This window comes from Podarcis melisellensis (assembly GCF_964234715.1).
Source record: "Podarcis melisellensis genome assembly, chromosome: 3".
Taxonomy (NCBI): Eukaryota; Metazoa; Chordata; class Lepidosauria; order Squamata; family Lacertidae; genus Podarcis; species Podarcis melisellensis.
The window spans coordinates 104220431-104239854 of record NC_138530.1 but is presented as its reverse complement, the minus strand read 5'-3'; the positions used below and the strand labels follow the sequence as shown (position 1 = coordinate 104239854).

The 19424-nt window shown below is 40.5% G+C and overlaps 2 protein-coding genes and 1 long non-coding RNA gene across 4 annotated transcripts in view; 2 read left to right on the top strand and 1 right to left on the bottom strand.

Annotated features, from left to right (window-relative positions):
* Positions 1 to 4446, top strand: part of VSNL1 (visinin like 1) — a 114061-nt gene extending 109615 nt beyond the window's left edge. For both annotated transcript variants that reach the window (XM_081906637.1, XM_081906636.1), the window contains 2 exons: positions 2234 to 2449; positions 3409 to 4446. In XM_081906637.1, the coding sequence (XP_081762763.1) occupies positions 2234 to 2449; positions 3409 to 3606 (414 nt within the window). In that variant the 3' untranslated portion in view covers positions 3607 to 4446. The remainder of the gene's footprint in view (positions 1 to 2233; positions 2450 to 3408) is intronic.
* A 2626-nt stretch (positions 4447 to 7072) lies between these two features.
* SMC6 (structural maintenance of chromosomes 6) overlaps positions 7073 to 19424 on the bottom strand; it is a 37273-nt gene continuing 24921 nt past the window's right edge. The window contains exons 20-27 of the mRNA XM_081906055.1: positions 18021 to 18191; positions 17030 to 17167; positions 15160 to 15305; positions 14576 to 14701; positions 14172 to 14277; positions 11038 to 11190; positions 10316 to 10413; positions 7073 to 8735 (exon numbers count right to left, since the gene is read on the bottom strand). Of these exons, the coding sequence (XP_081762181.1) occupies positions 8624 to 8735; positions 10316 to 10413; positions 11038 to 11190; positions 14172 to 14277; positions 14576 to 14701; positions 15160 to 15305; positions 17030 to 17167; positions 18021 to 18191 (1050 nt within the window). The 3' untranslated portion in view covers positions 7073 to 8623. The remainder of the gene's footprint in view (positions 8736 to 10315; positions 10414 to 11037; positions 11191 to 14171; positions 14278 to 14575; positions 14702 to 15159; positions 15306 to 17029; positions 17168 to 18020; positions 18192 to 19424) is intronic.
* Positions 15834 to 19424, top strand: part of LOC309367376 — a 57390-nt gene continuing 53799 nt past the window's right edge. The window contains exon 1 of the long non-coding RNA XR_014167106.1: positions 15834 to 16048. This is a non-coding gene — a long non-coding RNA (uncharacterized lncRNA). The remainder of the gene's footprint in view (positions 16049 to 19424) is intronic.

Sequence of the window (19424 nt, the reverse complement as noted above, 5' to 3'; positions counted from 1 at the left end):
CCCGAGTCCTACCCCAGTGCTCTAACCACTACCCCACACTGTCACCGACACACAGGAAGAATTGCACATATTTTTGACAGCTCCCATCGCTACATTAGAGCTAGTTACAAAATGAGTTGCCCTCTTTTTCCTGACCCCCTCCCCAATAGGAGAATGACCTAATTATATCCCCCCTGGGACGGACCTACAGTGCATGCACATTCACTCTCCGATGCAGGAGTAACTAGTTCTAGGTAAACCTACGCATTAACTGTAATGGATTGTGCGCTACTTTGGTGACAATTTTTATGAATGGTCTTAGTCCTGGCATCCCTCTGTCTGCTTCTCCTCATCCCATCACAACTAATTATGGTGTACAAGAGAACATCTTAATACAGGGCATCAAAATAAAGCTGGCATTTGGGGCCACGACTGACTGAATCAAAAGTTTTGCTTCTGCCAGCTTGCCTCCATCTTATCCCCAGTTTTGTCTCTTGGTCTGCCATCTTCTCTAACTGCCTAGCTGACAAGGGTTGGCAATCAAGGACAGGGAAAGGTCAAAGTCACCTTTTCACTCTCTCCCGCCTGTCTGGTCTTTTGGCTCACTTTTTATCCCGAGTTCCTCCTCCGTCTTGTTCCAGCTTGGATTCAGCCTTGGCTCACTGCTACTCAAACACACAATCTCCCTCCCTTTTAGAATAGCCTTTTATTTGCTCTATTAATAAAGCACCCTTTTCTGGCAACACATTGATCTCTGCTACGTTTTCCCTCCCAAGGAACTCTACAAGGACAATCCACTGTCCAAACCAAAGATCCTAATGCTACCCACACTCTGCTAATTTATAAATCTTTCTAGGTTTTAGGCCGGCTCTGCTGGATTGTCTTTTCAGCAGAAACAGAGCCAGAAAGGCCACAGAGCAAGGTGGTTTTCCTAGCAGCAAGTCTAACTTCCTTCTGTCAGTCTTGTTCCTGAAGGGTTTACTTCTTGAACAGAAATAGGTTTCAGAAATGCATAGTCACATGCCATGAGCAAGCATAGTTGCGTAGTACAGTCATACGTCAGGGTGCAAACGCTGCGCATTGCGCATTTTCGTGTTACGGACCGCGCTGAACCAGAAGTACTGGAACAGGTTTTTGGCACTCATGCATGCACAGAAGCGCTAAATTGCGCTTTGCGCATGTGCAGAAGCAACAAATTGGGTCACGCGTGTGAGCAGACATGGCACTGTGGGTTGCGAACGTGCCTCCTGCACGGATCACGTTTGCAACCTGAAGTATGACTGTATGAATTTTTTTAATGTATGAATTTTAAAAATATGCTGGAGTGGGTGTGTGAAAAAAGAGACAGCAACCGCAAGGAAATTGAAACTACTCCCTTCCCCCTCATAATTATAATTTCCATCATGGCAAAGTGCATCCTTCTTAGAAACATTGGGCACCCGTAAGGTGTTTGCTATAAATGAAAATCACAAATATGGGAGTGGCTTTCATTTTCAAGTAATTAAAAGATGTGTAAAGAGGAAGGAGTTGGTCCTATCAGCCTGTTGTGCATGTCACGATGGCCAAACCATGCCTTTGTGCAGATGTGTTAGGATCCTGTGCTCTTCTCCCAGTCCTGCTGTGCTACGAAGGCTAAGCAATATCTTGATTGCTCCAGGTCGTCATAATATAAAGGAATGGACAAAATGAGACCGGACAGGCAGAAATGGCAAAGGAGAATAAATATAACTTTCTGTTCTCCCTTTGGATAGCCAATATGTAGGCACCCATGAAATTCAATGCTACAGAAGGTCAGACAGACACACTTTGTCTTCATTTCATAAATGGACAATTTCATGGCTATTAGAATTCATAAGTAAGGCCAAAAGGAAAGGAAAAAAGAGAAATGCAGCCCCGATGAAAGGTTATAAGTCTCATGCTTCTTGGCATAAGATGACAGCAGCTGGAAATAGCTAATTCTGTTTGATTTATAATATTATAAATTCTGCAGGCACTTTATAGAATTAGAGCCAAGATGTCATCTTCAAAGGGACCCAAGGCTACAGACTCAGAAATAGTTTCACTGAAGTCAGCTGAGTTACAATGGTGTCCAATGGGCAAGAGAGTGAAGCACTGAAAAAACCAAATATTCCAGTAGGGCTAGGGGTGCTTAAGGCCTGGCTCTTACCATGCATTTTATACTTCAATACACAAAGGTAATAACACAGAGGTTTACACTGCCTCCTAATACTTTCATTTGTGTTTAATTTTGCAGTTTTTCCCTTACGGAGATGCTTCAAAGTTTGCCCAACATGCCTTTAGAACCTTTGATAAGAATGGCGATGGAACCATTGATTTCAGAGAATTTATCTGCGCACTATCTATCACATCAAGGGGCAGTTTTGAACAGAAGCTAAACTGGGCCTTCAATATGTACGACTTAGATGGAGATGGAAAAATCACAAGAGTGGAGATGCTGGAAATTATAGAGGTGAGATTTTACACGCATCATCATAGAATTGTAGAGCTGGAAGGGACCTCAAGGATCATCTAGTCCAACTCCTTGCAACCTTGCCATTATCAGCTCTAAGCAACTGACCTATCCAGGCTGAATGAACACTGAAAGCCTGTTTCCAGTATTCTGTCACATGTGCCTAAGAAACAGCTTTTAAAAAAGAAAACCGTTCTGTGATTAGTTTTATAGTTATGATTATAATGTCAATTCCCTTGGGGCCTTTGTGGGTAAACTATCAATACTAAGCATATGTACTCCAAAGCAGAGTAGACATTCAATTTAGTGACCTTCCTTCTAGTTGATGAGTAGAGTTGTAGCCTAAATAAATTTAACACAGGATGGGGTTAAGAAGATAAGAGAAGGTCTGACCCCCAGGAACTGGCAATGCCAAATGCAGTCACTGAGTGGACTTCTTAATTTTGTCCTATATACCTGACATCATTAAGTCCCATGAGAAATAGAAAAATGCTTCTGCATTAACTGCAAAACTTGCCCTCTGTTCCTGGCCCTCTCTGGCAGATGCATCCCCAGTACTCTCACTGTAGCCTTCCCATTTCCAAAAGCCAATTGTTCGAGCATCCCCTAGACATTATCTCTAGTGGTTTGTGAACTTCGCTGCAGAATAGCTGATGCTCATGCAAGATTCTCACTAGCTTATGAACACTATGTAGCAAACATGAAAATACTCGTTGGTATAGCAGTTCAGCCTCACATAATGCATTTCATGTTTCCTGCTTAACTCTCTAGTTGAAATCCTTTAAATTTAAAAGTGCAAGACTGCGCAATTACAAGTTGCAATGCTATAAACCCATTTATTTGTAAATAAGTGCCACTGAACTCAACAGGACTTGCCTCTGAGTGGGCTCTGTGTTTCAAAGGCCAGGCTAATTGTGCTGGAGCTTATGAACTTTTCTTTCTCTTTCTCTCTCCTCAAGGCCATTTATAAAATGGTGGGCACTGTGATAATGATGAAAATGAACGAAGATGGCCTCACACCGGAGCAAAGAGTGGATAAGATTTTCAGCAAGATGGATAAGAACCATGATGACCAGATCACACTGGATGAATTCAAAGAAGCTGCAAAGAGCGACCCTTCCATTGTATTACTCCTGCAGTGTGACATTCAGAAATGAGCTCATGTAAAAATGCTTTCATGGACTGCACAGAAATTTAAATGTTCCATTCAGTTTGCAGCTATTTCCACACATACACACACACACAGAAACAAAACAAACAAAAAAATTGCTTGGACTACCTATCAATGGACTTGCTTCTTGTGTTTGAAACACTTGTGTGCATGAGAATGTCAATTGCTACAGAATTTTAAAAGTATATATTATAAGGAAAAAAATGCCACAATGTGATGTGTGCAATGTCATTTCATGAGTCTTATTCCTCCGATGCCTGTGCAGCACTTCCATGCTGCAATGAACTATATACTATTTATTGTTCATGTTTTACTGATGCTAGTTATATGTCTCCTAAACTGGGTAATGTTAGTGACACTGAAAACCCCATGGTAGTGTAAACTGTTCATTAGCAAACATGACACTCTTCTGCTGTATGTAGTGGACAGACAGAGGGAAGCTCCTCAGTTCTTGAGTCTGGTCCAGACATGTGCTCGTACTGTCAGTGAATATTAATGTATTCATTTGCATGACTTTTAGGTTTGCCTTAATTCTTACCTCATTTGCATCCTTTCAACCAGACAAAAAAAGAGAGAGAGCTATGTCAGAAGAATGAAGTATATGATGAAACCTTCTAAAAAAGCTAACCCTGCTAAAAAGTGTTCCCTAAATTGAAAGTTAACATATAAATATATATAATATAAATATATATAAACACATTTAAAATACTGTTTTACTGGAAGTTTAAAAAAGTTTTGTTGGGAGTGTATTAATTTCTGCTTGAAGTTTTCATAAGCTTCCAAAGAGGTTGAAATCAATGTCCCGAAATAAATTTATAACATTTGACTTCTCCTTTGTTTTCTTTTACATGAATAACTTGTCTTTCTTGGGCGGAGAGCATCACTGCGGCTTTCTGTGATTTATAGACTAGAACATTTGGATTTAGAGGCATTTGGGGCCCACGCAAGAAAGAAGAAGTATGGCTGCAAGCTTCAGCATTTATGTTCCAATAAAATCACTGAGTTACTTCCATGGTGTATGAGGAACTTTAACAACCCTGTGCATTTCTGCTGAGAAAGCAATCCAGTAAGATTTACTCCCAGGAAAGTGCTACAGGATTGCAACCTAGATAACTTAGATAAAACGCAAGTAGCTGAACTGTGGACCAGGTAAGGACTATCACACACACAAAAATCATTTAAGTTTTTGTATGATTCCGCAACATCAGAAAAATGTATCTGAGAAAACACATGGCGGAGCACTCCTAACCAAAGCTTTCATCGTGGATGCTTTGCTATTTTATGATTTACTTCTTAGGGCAAGAAAAACCCAAAATTTCAATAGAGATCACTAACACAGTTTAATTTCACAATGAAGCGAATGGGAGATTCACCATTGCTAGCACAGGCAGCCCAATTCCAGCCCTCTTACCCAGACGCAGCCACCACACTAGGATTTTGACCCAAACAAGAATCTCCTACATTAGCCATTTTTTGTTTTAAAAGCTAGTACAGTGTAGTTAAAGGGTTCTGGACAAGAACTTGGTAGACTAGGGTTCACATCCTCAGTCATAAGGCTTATTAGGACCTATCTCGCAGAGATGTTAGGATAAAAAAAAATGGGATGGGGGAGAGATGCACACAAAGAACAATGTATGCCTCCTTAAGTTCTTTGAAGGATAGGTGGAATATACATGCAATAATCAAACCCCACATTCAAGGTCACAGGGAACTAACTTATCATTAATTTGGCCAATGTGAGACAGCTAGCTTCAGACAGCCAACACAATCTAACAACTGAAATCTTCCTCACCAGTTACTGTCAGATGGGTACATTTTATCATTTGTGGTGGTCTTATAAGAAAGTAAGAGACTTCTGGGAAATGATTTATGATGAGCTGGGGCCGGGGAGTTAAAGGTAACTTTTACCAAAGAACCAGAAGCCTTTCTATTAGGAATAACAGAGCAGGAGACTGAAAGACCACAAAAAACTGTTTATGTATGCAAGCAATGGCTGCCAGAATGCTTTTTGCACAGATGGAAAGAAGGAACTGTCCCAACCAAGGAAGAATGGCCAATAAAGTTAACGGACTATGCAGAACTGGCAAAATTAATGGGAAGACTAAGGAATTGAGAAGAAAAAATTTTCAACAAAGAATGGGGGAAATTTGTGGACTGTATCAAAGACTATCATAAACAACTAAACACACTGGCAGCATTAATCTAAAAACAAGCAATTAAAAGGTTAATTTAAAAGTAGAGAGTAATTAAGTAGAAGTGGGAGGTGCAGTTTTGGAAATGATTTTATATGAAACCACAGAAGGGGAGTTGAATTGAGTATGTACTGATTTACATGCGATTATTGTTAAACTGAAAATTGGAAAATAAAATTTACCAGTTACTGTCAGATGAGATGTCAGGTGGGTGGGCAGAAGAAGCTGCCATTACCTTCTCTCCCGGCTGCAGATTTAAAGCTGTAAAAAGGAATCTATGAGTTACAACTGGCCAATTTTAGGAAAGGGATCCTCGTGCCCACCCCAAATCCATTCCAGTAAGTGACTGAACAAAGTACAACTATTATGAAGTAAAACATTTTATCACTTGTCTGCAATTCTTTCCAGAGAGTGTACCTGTCAAAATTGCCCTAAATAAAAGCAGTGTGCAGGAACTATGCCGTGCACTTAATATTATCAACAAATGCCTTCAAATTGCTACCAATGGAACAAATCCTTCTGAATTAAAATAGACCACGCTTCCAGAGTTTCAAGCAGGGTTCACAATGGCTGCCAGCAGCAGATAATTTAAAGATGTGGCCTGCGGCAGTAGATAATTTAAATCCGTAAATGCCATGGGAATAAATTCACGCCATGAAGGAAAAAAGTCAGAATAATCAGCAAACGAACACAACCTTCAATAGACTCAGACGTTTGCTATTACAACAAATGCCACTTGCCCACACTGTCTTGGCGAAAATACTGCCAACCTTCATGCATTTGGAGCCTTATCCTGGCAGAAAGGAACAGAAATCAGGTTGAGGAAGATTCTGCCTAAAGCAGCAAAAGGGGGCTTTTCCTGCTTTATTGTGGAAATTAGCAGGAGCATGTGTCAATAAAGCAAGTTTTCTGGAAAACTCAAAAGTGGAGCACCAGGGAGGAAAGTTTTTGATTAAACAGCTGGTTCATATGAAGTAACAGTTATCCCTGAGCCACAAAAACATCAAAGGGCTTAGGAGAGAGACTGGATTTTAAGTTGACAGATTGTACAAAGCCCCTAACACATTCAAGTTCCCATGCAGCTAGAGTCTCAGTGCTTCACCACAACCTATTTTTGAAGTGTCATCACAGCCTTTAGCAACATGTTCAGCCATCACCATCCTCTCACATCACCCAGCAGAAACACTGCCACCATCACATTACCCAACAAAAACAGCAGCCCTCCATATGCTGTTGGAATACAACTCCCATCACCAGTCCTGATTTGTTTAGTTATTTATTTCATAAAATTTATATACCACTCGACTGAGTTTTGCTTTTTTTACAAAGCGGTTTACAAAAAGCTTTCATTTAGCTGTGACAGCCGATATCCATGTGGTCAGAGTTGCACTTTATTCCAGATATGGCTACACCATGGATTTATACAAAAGCATTATACTGGCAGTTTTGTCCCATTCCTTTCTTAATCCCCAGCATAAAATTTGTGCTTTAGGTCAGCTTGGAGCTTCTGGCAATCTGCTTGGATTCTTAGCATCCTGAGTAATTGGTTGCTTTCCGCATACTGGGCCACATTGCTGCTCACTTGCTTCAAGATTATTTGTGACTAAATTAAATGCCATAACATCACTCAGAGGACAGATGAGCTTTCATGATTTAGATATTCTTCTATCAATCAGTCTTAAACACAGCTAAATTTTATAATACTCAGCTGACAACCCATCGAGATCTGGTGATCTGCTTGCCCCCATTTCTTCTCCCAGAATCTGTTAAACATATCATGTTGTCAATTTGAGACTTTTAAGATATACAATCCTCCTCAAAACTGGTTTTTAAGCTAAAAATCCTGTTTTTATAAGTAGTGCAAAACTTTTGTGGGGGTAGGGCAGAGAACACCAGATTATAAATTTCATCAAGGATAGAAGTGAGAAATTAAGATCAGCTTTCCTTAAAGAAAAGAAAAAAAAGAATTTGATAGCATCAAGACGCTATCTTTTTTTCAGTAATGAAAATTTTAGACATGGGTGAAATATTCATAAAATGTATTGTTTTCTGAAGCCCCCAATACGCTGCAAAATTTGATGGTTAAGGCAACTGAACTAGAAATTGGACAAAACATTCAGTTCTTCTGTGTTCAAGAAGCTGTCTAATCCAGAAGTTGCCAAGCCAACCTCTCTGGACATTTTGAATTTTGGGAGTGCTGGGGGCATCAATCACAAATTATCTGCTATTTGGGGGGAGGGGCATGTTTCACAGTGCAACACAAAATTACAGAGGCAGCCACCCCTGACCACCTTGTCCTGCTGGTCCCAATTGTGTTTAAAATCAGTATTGTGGGATCTCCACAACACAGACGGTGCTGTCTAATAGCAACAGGGAACACTCCTTAGTGCCAGGAAAAATATACAAGGCGTTCACACCGCACTCACTCTCAAACTTTTATTTTGTAAAAAAGAGAAAAAAATAATAGTACCAGGGCTGTCGTTCCCCAAGTAATCTATTTCTATTCTAACAAAAAGTGACTGCAATGCGGAGGAGCCACATGTACATGAGATGGCATGTATATTGCAGCATTTCCATCGCCAAAATGCTTTTTGATGCTCCCATGTATAAACTCTAGTTTTGATGCTGAGCGCTGCAAGCTGCAGTAAGAACAAAAGGCACAAGTTCACAAATGCATCTTACAGGCATAATTAAAGGTGCAAGTCTCATTGATTTCAGCCGGGCATGAGCACATGTTGAACTGAGATCTTAAATTCCTACAAATGTAACATAAAGCAAGCTGATAAATAGCAATGGACATGATTAAGGCACTCATTCTTCATCCTCATCTTCATCACCTCTATGACGGAAAGTCAGTTTGTTCTGTCCCCTCTCGGGGTCTTGCATTCGAAGGATTCGAATGAGACGACTCGTGGGCAAGGTGCTAAATACAAAACATAAGGGCAAGTTAATAGCAGCGAACTCAAGCATGATTCTTTCACTTTATCATGGAAATTCTTAGTTTTGAATATGCCATTTAATGAAGACAAACATCTGTGAGAGATACTTTAGATAGAGTCAGTGACTGGTAATTTGCTGTTCCTCTATATGGGTAGCATTTGAAAATGCAACAAATTCTAACAGGCAGGCCAAACAAGTAGATTGTGACCTACTGGTAGATCACTGGCTCCCCCCAAAGAAGCTCAACAAGCTTGGCACTCCTAAAAAAAACAGTCAACATTTTTGCCCTGCACCCCAAAAAAGGGTATTTTCTCCTCCCTAAAAAAATTAGACCTAAACCCCCCAAAAGGGGGTAGATCACTGCCAGTCTTTAACTCCATGAGTAGAGCGCAGTCTCTAGGGAGGTAGCCACCCAGAAGAGCGAGCTGATTTTGTAACCCAAAAAGGGATTGCCAGCCCCATGGAATGGAGAGTTCCTAACAGTGGGAGAGTAGACAGAGGCAGCTCAGCTGAGCATACGCTGATTGCAATATGATGTCTTGTCCACTGAAGAAGCAGAAATTTGCTCTGGTTAGAGCCCTTGATGGTATTTGTTTCAGACCAATTTATCCAGTGGATCTTAAGTGGTCCACCCCACTCCACCATCCACCATTAAGGAGAAACGAATACCAATGTTTCTGTTCCAGAGAGTTTAGCACCTACACTGGTTTACTGTAGAAGCCTTAGATATCCCAATTAGGTTATTTCCTGTGATCTCGCAATCAGGCTGGATAATAGTTTTTGGCTCCCTCCCAGACTTAATGGTGGGGAGAAAAGGATCCTCATTAATTCCTGCAGCCTCTGATGCAATGGCCTTGTTTGGGAGAAGAAATTCAGAAACTGGGGCTTGAGTACTAGCTAGCTTCTGATGAGCATCCTAGAAACCCAGTGAACCTCTTTACTACTGCTGCTAAGCAAGGTACATTTTGGAAGAAGAGGAAGAAAGAGGAGAGTATGGTTTCCTGTTTAGGGGAAAGAGTCCAGACCAGCTCCAAACAGGAGAAGTTGCAGCCAGGTGTCAGCAGCTCAGCCAACAGACAATCTGCCATATTCTCTGAACTCTCAAAGCTGCTGGGTATTTCTCTTTAAAACTTACACAGCTGATGGAAGCTTCAGGGAAAGGAGAATGTTGCAATTCACCGCCACTTTTTAATTTATATATGCATCTGATTTTATGCCTCACTTTTCTATAGTCTTGTCTTTTGGCTTCCGTTTATTTTCTGATTAAAGCTATTTCCATCATAGAAGTTTTTAAAGTATCAATGTAGCTGTTTTCTATCTTTTCATTTAAGTTTTAGTATTCCTGTTGACAACACAGCTCATTCAATAAGCCTTTGAGATGCAAATTTAAATGAACCAGAAATGTGTATTTGATTTTGTTGAAGTAGCAAGGCAGAAAAATGGGTCGGGAGGGGAGGACGGAAAACTTATTAAAAATCCAAACAGTAAATATAAAAATGACTGCCACTGACATTTTAAAAACTCAAGAACCTTAATGGATACTGAATATGAAAAGCAGATCACCTCATATTCTGTGGGGTGAGCAAAACAAACTGCCGGTAACGTTGAGAATCTGCCATCTTAAGCATCATATCCATTGCAATTCGCCTGTTAACCATGTCCTAAAAACAAAAATTGCAATGTATCAATATATTTTAATACATACATTTTATTCAAATTTAATAATACAATGTTGTCTCTTAAACCAGGGTCCAGACAGTAAAATCATGATGGTTTAGAAACCAATTCCAATATCACCGATTTCACAGATAAATTAATTTAAAGTGTTGGGTATCTTGGTTCAAAGAACCACTCAGCCATGAAGCAAACTAGATCGCCATGGACAAGTCACTGTCACAACTTAATCTATCCCCAGTGTTTCTGTGAGACTAATGTGCAATAATGAAGAAACCTGCCGTCCTTAAAATAGCTTTCTTCTTGGAATTACTCCCCCATTTCAAATTGCATCAGGGCTATACAGTCTTTTCCTCTGATAGATCTCTCAGCGTGAACATTTCATGGTTTTATTATTCAATTTATGCTTAAAACGCTCAGTTTAAGGGGGGTTGCAAAAAGAATTAGATATAATATACTGAACTATTAAGGGAATATTATGCACCTAAAATCACAAGAAAAAGAAACACAATATATTCTCTTTCATGCTCCTGATAAAAACTGATAAATGATTAACAGCTATGGAGATCTGTCTAATGAGTATCGGAATAAGTAAGCTCAGCCAACTGTACCATAAAGACATCAAATTCGTCCAAGCATCTGAAAGGAGATTCAGCAATAGACCACAGAGAAAGGATGAAACACACTGTTGAAAAGGAACGTTCACCTCCAGATAAAGATTTCATGTCATCTAAAGCAGCCTTGTTTCCCTCCCCAGGCTGGACCTTCAAATAAATAAAGAGAGAAAAGTGTAACTGAAAAAGAAAGTTAACTAAAGAAAAAAAAGAGTTCCCTAATATTAGTGTATACTTACGCAAAGTAAAAAAACAACAACAATACACTTTACCATGAAGGTTCTGTTTGTGAAAAGGATGGCATTCTGCAATGGGCGACTTCCTCCCATCCATTTTTGGATTCGGAACTTCTAGAAGCTTCTTCTAAAAAGGAAGTCAGCATGCTGGCTGGGGGAAAGCTGACTACTGGGGAAAGTTGTGTCAGCTGGAAACTCATGAGCAAAGGGTTGAAGAGCGAGTTAACTGAGTTATCGAGAGCTTTCTAAGCAGTACACTATGCAAATCTAGCAGGGCTTTAAGCTCCAACCCTGTTTTATGGAAAGAATAAATTCATCTGTTGAGGTATTGGACTCTTTCTCAAGCGGTAAAGGTAAAGGGAACCCTGACCATTAGGTCCAGTCGTGGCCGACTCTAGGGTTGCGGCGCTCATCTCGCTTTATTGGCTGAGGGAGCCGGCGTACAGCTTCCGGGTCATGTGGCCAGCATGACTAAGCCGCTTCTGGCAAAACAGAGCAGCGCACGGAAACACTGTTTACCTACCCGCTGGAGCGGTACCTATTTATCTACTTGCACTTTGATGTGCTTTCGAACTGCTAGGCTGGCAGGAGCCAGAGCCGAGCAATGGGAGCTCACCCCGTCGCGGGGATTCAAACTGCTGACCTTCTGATCGGCAAGTCCTAGGCTCTGTGGTTTAACCTACAGCGCCACCCACGTTCCATTCTCAAGTGGTAGGGAAGGCTAAAGTCTGCAAGTACACCAGAAACACAGGGATTTTGCCTACATTTTATCGTTCTTGGTGGATGCCTCCAGTCACATCCTTCTTCACCACCCATTTATTCTGGACAGGAACTCTCAGTGGTGCAGTATGTTATGGGGCACTGAGGTTTATCTCTTCCTGTCAATACTTAGCAGCAATATGAAGAAGAAAACTTGACAGGATCGAGAGGTCTGCTGGTGTGGAATATGCATGCATCAATGTTTAGTGACTAGGGCTCGGCAACACCTGGTTTTCAACTTTATGACATGTTACAAGCCAAACAGCAAGATATACTAAATACATAAAAAATTAGATCTTCCTCTCTACAGCAAGTGTGAGGATCTCCAGATGTTGCTACAACTCTCACAATCCCTGGCTATTGGCCATGCTTACTGGGGCTAATGATATCTGAAGAAGTGTGCATGCACATGAAAGCTCATACCAATAACTAACTTAGTTGGTCTCAAGGTGCTACTGGAAGGATTTTTTAATTTTTATTTTGTTTTGACTACGGAAGACCAACACGGCTACCTACCTGTAACTGGGGCTAATGAGTTATAGTTCAGCAACATCTGAAGGGCCAAAGATTCCCCAGACCTGCTGTATGGCACCAGAAAACTACCTTAATTTACACAGAAAAGATTTCCAGAAAAAGCGAATCACTGATCACAACCTATCTCACGGAAGTCTCCCCCACTGTGAAAAAACTACTAATAGCCAGCAATACCAAATCAATCTGAAGCAAGAAGTTCAATTAAAGAATTGGCGTAAACAGAGTATCCAGACCTAATTTCAGCGCAGCTTAAAATGAAAAGACTCTTCATGAAACAAACATGCAGTAGTTGCAGTAACTAAACAAGCTAGTAATAGGCCAATACTGTTACAAGTCCACAAAAATAAACAAGTTTTCATTGACAATGCTTCATAAATTGCATCCAAACTTGTAGCGCTGGGCAACCATAGAAAACTGAGGCTGTGCTAAGGATTAAACAACACTGAAATACAAACATGCTAAGAAAGTGAAATACATGCCATTTTCAGCCTCTCTTCTGTAAAATTAATTCAGTATAGCCAGACTTTCTTGGAATTATGAGGACACCTTGAGGTCATAACTGTCACAACTATTGGCAGAAGAGTGGCAGCAGAGCAGCTTCTTTTAGCCTTGTTGATTTTGATCGGACTAAGCTAACCAATATAAAACACTTAAAATATGAATAGTATATACCATCTATACATTTGAGAAATGTGCCTGAAAAGAACAAACATCTTTCCTCCCTGTAATATTTCTGAGGGGGAAATATGCTACAGTGCCCAAGATAGCTTTACAAGGAATTTCCATTAGCTTTGTGTGGAACCAGAGATATATGCATGTTAAACTGTATAGAGCAGGCATAGGCAAACTCAGCCCTCCAGATGTTTGGGGACTACAATTCCCATCATCCTTGACCACTGGTCCTGTTAGCTAGGGATGATGGGAAATGTAGTCCCAAACATCTAGAGGGCCAGTTTGCCTATGCCTGATATAGAGTGTCTTGCTTGTAGGGCTGGGACAGCACAGGAAATTCTGCAATTGTGGAAATGTTTCTGGAAAGTCCTCAGCAGCCGAGAGTGTTTGGCAGATATGTAGATAGAAAGCCAGCTTAGATATGGAGGCTATCCAGTGTATGCGCAGAATGTCACATGTCATAACCAGGGCTTTTTCCCATCTAGAACTCTGTTCCGGCACCTCTCAGGTGGGCACCATTGCCTTTTTAAGAGAACAAGGAAGGCGCTCATGGTGAGTTCCAGCACCTCTTTTTCTAGAAAAATAGCACTGTATATGACTATATTTTTAGATAACTGCTGAGAAATTTTCTGTTGAGTGAATTGAGCAAACTCAAATTTAAAAGTAGGGAATTATTAAGTCACTTCCCCTACTCTTCCCCGCTTTTAGATTTTCCCCCTTTTAAGATCTGTGATCCAAAAACAACTGTATTATTTTAAACAGTATTTTGTAAAAACTGGGATTAAAGGGTCAAACTTCCTCCTCTAAACCAAGAAAATGGTTTCAAAATATTGGCTGGTAAGTAACTTATATGAGACGCTGATGAGATAAGCCTTTGACCAACTATCAAATAGCACACAGCAATTAATAAGGAAATGCAAAATGACTTACAGTAATTGAAAGCTTTTCATTCTTGTGGTCAAACTCAATTTTTCCAGAGTACGATCGCTGACTTAACAAGCAGTTGAAGTAGTATTTGCATCGCACTGTAAGGAACCTTTAGATTGAAGAAATGAAAAAATAAAGATATAATATATATAGAGAGAGATGTATATAACCAAGCATGCTCCTGAATCCAGCATTGTCACTAGAAGCCCAGGGATAAACTGCTTTCTTCAAGCTCTGGCTGGCTCACCAGTTGCAACCATTCCTGAACAACAGGTGATGTTCAAGTACCAAGAGGAAAACTGTAATTTGGGATTCTAGTTTTGCTACTTTGGTTCTTTTCAACATCTATTAACACTGTTTCTCCCCACCCCCACAGTATGTCAGTAAATGTATAACATCACACCAACCTTCTAAACTTCAGGTATCTTTTATATCTCTCAACCATCACCTCGTCCAACAGTTTAATAAATTTCTTCAAATTCTTGACTTCACTCTCTGCAGTCTGGTATTTTTCTTTTGCTTCGTGAAGCTCTCTGCAGGTCAATAAAATGTGTCCAAAATAAGGATCAATTAGTTGAAAACTGTGGCTTGGATGCTAAGTTAAATTAATAAAATTCACAAGAAAATCTCTGACCTCTTCCTTCCCCATGTGGCAGGCACTTATGTCCCACCAAACTTTTCTAGGGGAGGCTGTGAGGGTCTCTTCTGAGCAATGTGGCATGGGATGCAAGGGGCCTGCTAGAAAGGGGAAACTTGCCTCAAATTGGGCAGAGGCCTGCCCAGTTTCTCTCATAATGGAGGAATCTGTGCACACCAATAACATTGTTGGTAGATTCACAACAGAAAAAAGTCATCAGAAAAAGTGCTATTACTGTCAGAAAATTGGTTAGGCGTTTGCTTGCATGGCTCTAAAACGGGATCAAGTCTTAAGGAAAGAGCAGGAAGCATATCCCACCTCAAAAAGAACAGCCAAAGGAACCATTACATTTACCTGATTATTTCTTCTCTATCTCCAGTACGTTTTCTTTCTGAATTGATCTTTTCTTTTAAGCGGTTTATTTCTGTATCAAGACTCTTATATGTTCTATTTACTTCTATTCGCTCGGGATGGATTTCTGAAGCCTTTGCAATCATTTCCTAAAGTGTTAAAATGCAACAACAACAAAAAGAGATTTAAACTCTGTATATTTTGCTTAGAAGCAGGGTTAATAAAATCCCCTCCATTTTAATCTGACAAGCAAATGGGGCTTTTTTCTTCCACTTCTTTTTTTAAAAAATGTGTATATCTCTCTAGTATAATAGGAAATGATACCCAACATTTTACATGTTTTGCAGTGTTCGAAATGCTTTGCATGCTGTGTGTCAGCAATCAATGTAACCTTGTAGAGAATATCCCAGAATCATCCCCCAAAGGATGGGGAACCTTCCCTTTCTTGAGGGCCACATTAGCTTTTAGAAAACAACAAATCTAGCCTCCCCCCTAAAAAAAAGCCCAACAACTTTGGTGTCTCCCCCTAATAAAAGTTCAACAACTTTGGTCTCTCCCCCCTCTAATGACAATGGGTAGATCACTGCCAGTTTTTTTTATACTGGGAGTAGATCGCAGTCACTTGGGACCTGGAGATGCCTGGTGTACAGTGGTACCTCAGGTTAAGTAAGTACTTAATTCGTTCCGGAGGTCCGTACTTAACCTGAAACTGTTCTTAACCTGGAGCACCACTTTAGCTAATGGGGCCTCCTGCTGCTGCTGTGCCGCTGGAGCATGATTTCTGTTCTCATCCTGAAGCAAAGTTCTTAACCCGAGGTAATATTTCTGGGTTAGCGGAGTCTGTAACCTGAAGCGTATGTAACCTGAAGCGTATGCAACCTGAAGTACCACTGTATAAGGTATTATATGTCACCACTGTAACCAGAATCTTATTCTCTCTTTCTCTCTTCCTTTCTGACATAGCAAGCAAGCTAATCTCCCAGCCACCCCAGATTCTGTTGTCACCAGTGCAGGCTGAAGAAAGCCCTCAAAAAGGTGTTAGCCCCAGAGACTGCAGTGGAGAAAAGGACATGGCTGTTTCAACACAAAGGCATCAGAACCTCTGTGATAGCAATAATCAGCAGACCAATACTCCATTTCATAGCACACCTAGCTGAAAAACAACTAGCTCCAGCAGCCAGCAACTCCATTCCGCCAATGCAAAGCACTGCCTAGCAACTGACTGACCACAGCTCTACTTGCATCAGTGGGGACCGAAGGCCAACGCTGAAACACTCAGGGAGTCACAAACCTGACATTTGAAAGGGAAAATGAATAGAGAGCATGCAAGAAATGTATTCTGCAAAACACATCCCGTGTGCCATGTTTCATTAGCCTATTCTAATTAAAGAGGGACGTGGGTGACGCTGTGGGTTAAACCACAGAGCCTAGGACTTGCCGATCATAAGGTTGGCGGTTTGAATCCCCGCGATGGGGTGAGCTCCCGTTGCTCGGTCCCTGCTCCTGCCAACCTAGCAGTTTGAAAGCACGTCAAAGTGTAAGTAGATAAATAGATACCGCTCCGGCGGGAAGGTAAACGGTGTTTCCATGTGCTGCTCTGGTTTGCCAGAAGCGGCTTAGTCATGCTGACATGACCCAGGCGGCTCCCTCGGCTAATAAAAAGCGAGATGACTGCTGCAACCCCACAGTCGGTCACGACTGGACCTAATGGTCAGGGGTCCCTTTACCTTTTATTCTAATAAAATTAGCTCCATAGAAATATAGAGATGAGTAAATGAAAGGGTGCATAAGAGAATGGAACAAACATTTTCAACATTTATTTCACTAGCAAAAAACAAGGAAAGGTTTAAATCAGATTAAACTAAATACACACCATTAATTCTTTCTCTTTTGTAGCTAGATTATTTTTATGAGTTTTTATAATGTCTAAATGGGATTTTTCTTTTTCCTCATAATGCCGCAAGTGGCTTTTACTTCGTTCCAGTTCTTCATCCACCTCATGCAGTCCATCCTGTTAACAAATCAACATGAAATGTAAACTAGTTTTAGTAAGATGAAAGTGGCGTACAAAGTGTTAATTTATCAACTTCAGTTTAAGACAGCATACTTGCGTACCTAATATGGCAAAGTATAGTGAAACTGGATAACATAGAAACAAAACTATATTATCGTACTTGTAGCTAATTATAATTGAAGGATAATTATTATTATCAGTTAAGAACAATTGTTTTCAGTATCATACATAAGGTCAAAATAAATCAGATGATACCAGTTTGGTATAAACTCAGTTTAGTGTGTAGCAAGCTTTTAAATTACACAGGAGTCAGAAAGAAAATGTTATATGTGGTGCATTTTATGGTGTTAAAGCAGTAAAATGTTTAGATTTGATAAGAAATGTTTTTCATACATTTTGATTTTGTGGGGTATTTTTACAGCTTCACAACTTCTAGAAATGCCATCTCTTTAATCTCAATTGAAAAATGTAGCCATGTTTTTCTATTCACTTTTTGTTAAAATTCCTTGAGTCTGATGCCATGCATCTGTCACACGTCGTATCCAACAGTGTTACTCAGCTGATGGTAATTGTGTACCTGATGAGGAAAGAAGCAATGAGGAAAGAAGCAATTTTCACTGACACCCCCTCCCTCTGTAGTCCTGTGCTGCCCCCCAAATCTCAGCCCAATGGAGATTTAGAGGGGTTGCACAGCAGTGGGGGAGGGGGAGAGGAAATGTTGAAAATTGCTTCCTTTCCCATTCTGCTGAAGGAACCCTTACTATTGGGCTGAGCAACACCACTTGATGTAACCCAGTGTCTGCAGATTCTCCACAGGATTTTAAAAATGAATAGAATAGTGGTTTTTTACCCGGACTGGGCCAGCTTCTTCTTCTACTCGATGGATTTTGTTTCTAATCGCTTCAAATTTTTGTTCTGCCTCTTTTAGAATACATTTTGCATCTTCCATTTTCTTTTTCTGCTGATGCATCTGCTCCTCCACAGTTTCCATCTTCCTCTTGTTATCTTGAGCTTCTTCTTCCTGTTAGAAATATTTCCAGGTTACGGTTAAGCTAATTTCAATTACTAATAATTAAACTGGGCCCCAATCCATTTAATTTATTTATTTAAGGACACTTATAAATCATTTTGTATTTTAAAACATTCAAAGCAAAACCCTGAGAGTAAGATTATAAAGCAGCGAAACAGTATAAAAAATACATTACAAGAAATTTGAGCAATACAGTATCTATTTAGGCAGTAGTACAAACAAAGGTCATAGAATGCCTGTGTGAACTAATACGTTTTTAGCATGTGACCGGGGGGGGAGGAGTTATTGATGCATGCCAGATGCATGAGGGGATTTCACACATGGTATTTGCTATCACTGTAAAAGCTCTCTCCCAGGTGGCTGTAAGATGCATTTCTGATGGCTGTGAGAACCTCACCTGGCAATGTTGGTAAGTAGACATTTGTATATGAGAGAAGGAGCTATCTCAGGTAAGCTGGTCCTAAATTGCTTTACAGTTTAACAACCAAACCTCAAATCTTGACACTGCGTTCTGCCTTAGTTGTTGCTTCTGAACCACCATAATAATGGAGCACTCTGAGGTAATCCATTCTAAGGGTTACTAATGCACAGTTCCCTATGACCAAGATACCCCCTGTCCAGGAATGATGATAGCTAGGAAGCCAGCAGAAGTGGGAGAAAGACACTCCTAATCACTACAGCTACCTGAGCCTCCAGTTACAACAATGGATACAGGAGCACCTTCTGACAAGTACCTGTTCCTTAATGGGGAGGGCAATCCAATACAGGAGAGGCTGTTCACCAGTTTCCCAGATCTAAGAATCACTTACCTACAGGGACTCTGCCTTACTAGGATTTAGCATCAGTTTATTGGCCCTCATGCAGCCCACCTCTGCATCCAGCCATGCTGGCCCAAGATCATAATTGATTTAGATGTTATAGAGAAGCAGAGATGGGCAGCATTAACATACCGATGACACCATGCCCCAAATGGAAGAGGCAGGAGATGCGTCCCTGTTAAGAAACTTTTAACTGAGACTCCTGTTCATTAAGTGAGGAGTTCCTCAAAAGAAAAAGCTCACTCTTCTCCTGGCCGTGTGTCTGCACTGGCTCGGAAATGGGAGCTTTTAACTATGCATAGGATTATACTACTAGAGTTTTAAACACTAGTAGGTTTATTGTGGCCCAAGCTTATGCTACAACAAAGCTGTGAGTCTTTAAGCTACCCAGCACCCCTCTTTGGTT